Genomic DNA, 5,000 nt, shown 5'->3' with positions numbered 1-5,000 from the left:
TCGTATATATATATATATATTCAGTATATATTTATCCATTATATATGAGAGACAGAGGGAGAGAAAGAGGGGAGCTTCTAAGTAAAGTTCTCATTACCACAATAATAATAATAATAATAATAATAATAATAATAATAATAATAATAATAATAATGATAATAAGAAAACACTTACCGAAAAGATGTCGGTTCCGGATGTGCCTCTACGCTGCAAGTTACGTTTATCTCCTCGTGTTTTCCAGCCCCATAAAGCACCTTCTGACCTTCTCGGCACAATGGCGCGTCTGGATGAAAGGAAAGCGAGAAAGAGAGAGAGAGAGAGTGAGAAAAAAAAAATATTGTGTTACAAGCAGTCGGAGCTGATGCTTCGTGAATTATGTCAACTCGGGGAGGCAGTGGATGAAAATATTGGATTGCAGAATGAAGATTTTATATATATATATATATATATATATATATATATATATATATATATATATATATATATATATATATATATATATATATATATACATACATACATATACACATACACGTGTGTGTCTAATCTACATTATATATATATATATATATATATATATATATATATATATATATATATATATATTATATATATATGTGTGTGTGTGTGTGTGTGTGTGTGTGTGTGTGTGTGTCTGTGTCTGTGTGTGTGTGTAATATATAAAGTTAGTAGTTATAATAATAATAATTTAATAGTTTGCAAAATAATAGGAATATAACTCACAATTATGATTTGCATAGTAACAGTTACCTAGAAAGTTACGTTCAAGGCATTCTGCGAAGATGTCACTTTTCTCTTGCAAAGTAGAAATCTGCAAAGTGGCGCGTAAAATTAATCCCTGAGATTCTGAAATAACTTGTATTTGACTCTCTTGCAGACTGTAAATAGCACCATCTCCAAAGTGGAGTGTGAAATTCATCCAAGGTCATGGGATAACTTAGATTTGACCCCCTTGCAGATTGTAAATAGCATCATCTCCAAAGTGGAGAGTAAAATTCACCCCCTAGGTCAAGGAATAACTTACATTTGACCCTCTTCAGACTGTAAATAGCACCATCTCCAAAGTGGAGTGTGAAATTCGCCAGAGGCCATGGGATAACTTAGATGTGACCCTCTTGCAGATTGTAAATAGCATCATCTCCAAAGTTGAGTGTAAAATTCATTGCTGAGATCGTGGAACAATTCACGTATGACCCTCTTGCATTTTGTCAATAGCATCGTCTCCAAAGTGGTGTGTGATATTGATCCCTGAGGCCACGGAATCACTTACATTTGACCCTCTTGCATTTTGTAAATAGCATCATCTCCAAAGTTGAGTGTAAAATTCATTCCTGAGATCGTGGAACAACTTACATATGACCCTCTTGAAGATTGTAAATGGTATCTTCTCCAAAGTTGAGTGTGAAATTCATGCCTGAGGTCACGGAATAACTTAGATTTGACCCTTTTGCAGATTGTAAATAGCATCATCTCCAAAGTGGTGTGTGAGATTGATCCCTGAGTTCACGGAATCACTTACATTTGACCCTCTTTCAGATTGTAAATAGCATCATCTCCAAAGTGGCGTGTAAAATTCATTCTTGAAAGCTTGGAACAACTTACATATGATCTTCTTGCCGACTGTAAATAGCATCATCTCCAAAGTAGTGTAAAATTCATCCCTTAGGTCAAGGAATAACTTACATTTGACCCTCTTGCAGACTGGAAACATCATCTGCAAACTGTAAAATTTGTAAAATTCATCCCTGAGATCGTGGAACAACTTACATTTGACCCGCAATCGTACGGAGTTCGAGTCGCCTGTGCCCTGGAGGTTCGAGGCCGAGCAGGTGTAATGCCCCGAGGAGAATCGATCCACGTGTTGCAAAACAAGGCTTTGGTTGCTCTGAATGACCCCAATCGAGACGTTGTGGGTCAGCTCGTCCCCCTGAGGATGGAGGAGAAGAATTTTAAAGTATAATGTTTCGTCCCTAGTTTGAAGAAATGGCGTGAACCAATTTTTTTATGTTATTCAGAGCTTCTTGTATTAATGAACACCATATTCTTTGGAAGCTTGAATTTCAAGTCAATGGCCCCTTTGGTGGGCCTGTTCCATATGAGCAGGGCTCATCTTCTGAATAATAATAATAATAATAATAATAATAATAATAATAATAATAATAATGACATTTGGTTTGAAAATGGGACAACACAGACAACTGAGGTTTTGATGTTTTGAAAGTTTGACAAAACAGACGGCTGAAGTTTTGATATGTTTTGAAAAGGTGAAAACAGACAGCTGAAGTTTTTATATATTTTGAAAATGTGACAAAACAGACAGCTGAAGTTTTGATATGTTTTGAAAAAGTGAATACACAGACAGCTGAAGTTTTTATATAATTCGAAAATGTGACAACACAGACAGCTGAAGTTTTGGTATGTTTTGAAAATGTGACAACACAAACAGGTGAATTTTTGATATGTTTTGAAAAGGTGAATACACAAACAGCTGAAGTTTTTATATATTTTGAAAATGTGACAACACAGACAGCTGAAGTTTTGATATGTTTTGAAAAGGTGAATACACAAACAGCTGAAGTTTTTATATATTTTGAACATGTGACAACACAGACAGCTGAAGTTTTGGTACGTTTTGAAAATGTGACAACACGGACAGGTGAAGTTTTGATATGTTTTGAAAAGGTGACAACACAGACAGCTGAAGTTTTTATATGTTTTGAAAATGTGGCAACACAGACAACTGAAGTTTTGATAAGTTTTGAAAAGGTAACAACTCAGACAGCTGATAGATAGATAAATATGTTTGTGTGTGTGAGCGTTTTTCATAACGTTCTGAAAGAGAGTGAGTTAGTGTAGCTATTTACACAACATTTGTGCAAATGAATTAAAATTTTTCACTTGCTTGTATTTTTTAAAGGCGTAGAAAACCGCGCAGATTTTTACTTCATAACTTTTGTTTTTAAATAATACAGAATGCCTTTGTATAAATATCATCTTCTAATTTGGATACGATTTTCAGGCTTTGGTAACTAACACTAGGAAACGAACGGAAAAACATTAAATTCTAAAGTGAGAATAATTTAAAAAATTCGCATTTTTACCATAGAAGATAAGAAAACCACACATTTAAATATACAATTGAAACTTCATATATTCCAAGTATAAATTACTTGTAAATTCAGCAATGAAATTTATTCAGACATCAATTAAAATCATCTCAAATGGATATCAGTGTATTTTAAAGTATTCAAAATCTTCTTGCTTTCAGTTTGTGTTTCCCAGTTAATCAAAATCAATTACTTTTCAAAGTGACTGGAGACTGGATGATATTCCAGTCCATTGTTCTGCCACTGGATTAAAGTCGAACTCTTAAAGAAACGCCAAAGTAGTTTTGTTTGAAATGAAAAATGTCGAGTAAAATTTTCAGTACAAGGCCTCGATTGCAATGTGAACTAGACCATCTATTAATGAATTCTGTACCTGACAATTACTTTCCCCTGATATACGAGTACCCGACTCAGTTTGCAAATAACCTTGTACTGCGAACTGTTGAATCATAACGTAGCCTCATAAATAGACAGTTGGAAATTGTATAGATAGATTGTTATTTCCTGATGAGGAATCATTAACAACCTAATTACGTGTGATTTTTCAAGCAAAATTGAGTAAGGTACTTTTCGCCATTCAGCATCCGTTATTAGAATGCATTGAAAATACAATAAAAAAAAAACATTACGACTAACATTTTCCATAAACACACCCAGTTTGTTACACTCTGAATGAGAACTTCAATAGAAACAGTTTAATTTTGCATTGATGGTACTGCTTTCCTATTTATTTCGACTTCACCCAACAATGTCAAAAGTAAACAAAGAAGACTGTGTCTTTTCAAAAACTGATGACAGATCCCGTGGGACAACTAGCATCAGTGAGTAAATATATTCAGCATTAACACATGTTTTTTCTAGGCGATGAACCTTCGTGTTAAGAACCATGTCAACGATATTATAATATATTCAACAGCTTGTAAATAACAGTCTTTAACCCACGAATAAAAAAAAGCAATTGCATAAGAAAATGCCACCAATACAGATATGGAAAATCTATTATTGATAAACGAATTGGAGGAAGAAAAACAAAGGCACGAAGTAGGGTGGTATGTGATGGAAGATCTAAAATGAGATACATTACGTAGAAAATCTTTACTTCTCATAAGAATACCCACAAAAGAAATATCGGACAGCTTGCTTAGAAGAATTTGAATGGGATTATTGGCGATACATTTGAGGCATTATGTAAATGTGCCAGAATCGAGTCGTATGGCCCTATTATTTAAGAAAATCCATATTTTTTTTTCCCCAGAGACACATGGAATCTGGTGAGTGAACGAACAGAGAAAAACATAGCGGTACTCTGATAACAGATATTAGAAGTGTATTTATGATGGCTTTGTGTTTAGTATTGTCGTAACGTTATGCTCTCTCTCTCTCTCTCTCTCTCTCTCTCTCTCTCTCTCTCTCTCTCTCTCTCTCTCTCACGCAAACACACACACACACGCACACACAAACATATTATTCATAACATTTAACTGAAACCTGTTGAAAAGTTAGTTGCCATTTACAATACAGTGTATTAATAAAAGTAATGTGGAAGACGTATTTAGTTATTAAAACAGTTTGAGAAATTAATTTTAAAGAGTAAAAAGTAAGTCAGCTTCACCAAGCACGGAATAATCTAATAGTCAACGATTAGATTTACTCAATAGACGCTATTTAAATCTTTTTAATAATATAAAAAACACTTAGGTTTTACTTTATAGCTATTTTTAGACTTTTTTTAATAATAATAATAATAATGATAATAATAATAATAATAATAATAATAATAATAATAATAATAATAATAATAATAATAATAATATTCAGAGAAAGAAAACCCGCTCTCCCAGAGGCAGTTTCTAATAACAGCGAGTAAATTGA

At 33.4% G+C, this 5,000-nt stretch overlaps 1 protein-coding gene across 1 annotated transcript in view; it reads right to left on the bottom strand.

Annotated features, from left to right (window-relative positions):
- LOC136828791 (uncharacterized) overlaps positions 1–5,000 on the bottom strand; it is a 148,032-nt gene that overhangs the window by 25,820 nt on the left and 117,212 nt on the right. The window contains 2 exon segments of the mRNA XM_067087017.1: positions 175–283; positions 1,789–1,948. Coding sequence (XP_066943118.1) covers positions 175–283; positions 1,789–1,948 — 269 coding nt within the window.

Source organism: Macrobrachium rosenbergii, chromosome 43 (assembly GCF_040412425.1).
Source record: "Macrobrachium rosenbergii isolate ZJJX-2024 chromosome 43, ASM4041242v1, whole genome shotgun sequence".
NCBI classification, from domain to species: domain Eukaryota; kingdom Metazoa; phylum Arthropoda; class Malacostraca; order Decapoda; family Palaemonidae; genus Macrobrachium; species Macrobrachium rosenbergii.
The sequence above is the reverse complement of the archived record's forward strand: the minus strand, read 5'-3'. Positions and strand labels throughout refer to the sequence as shown.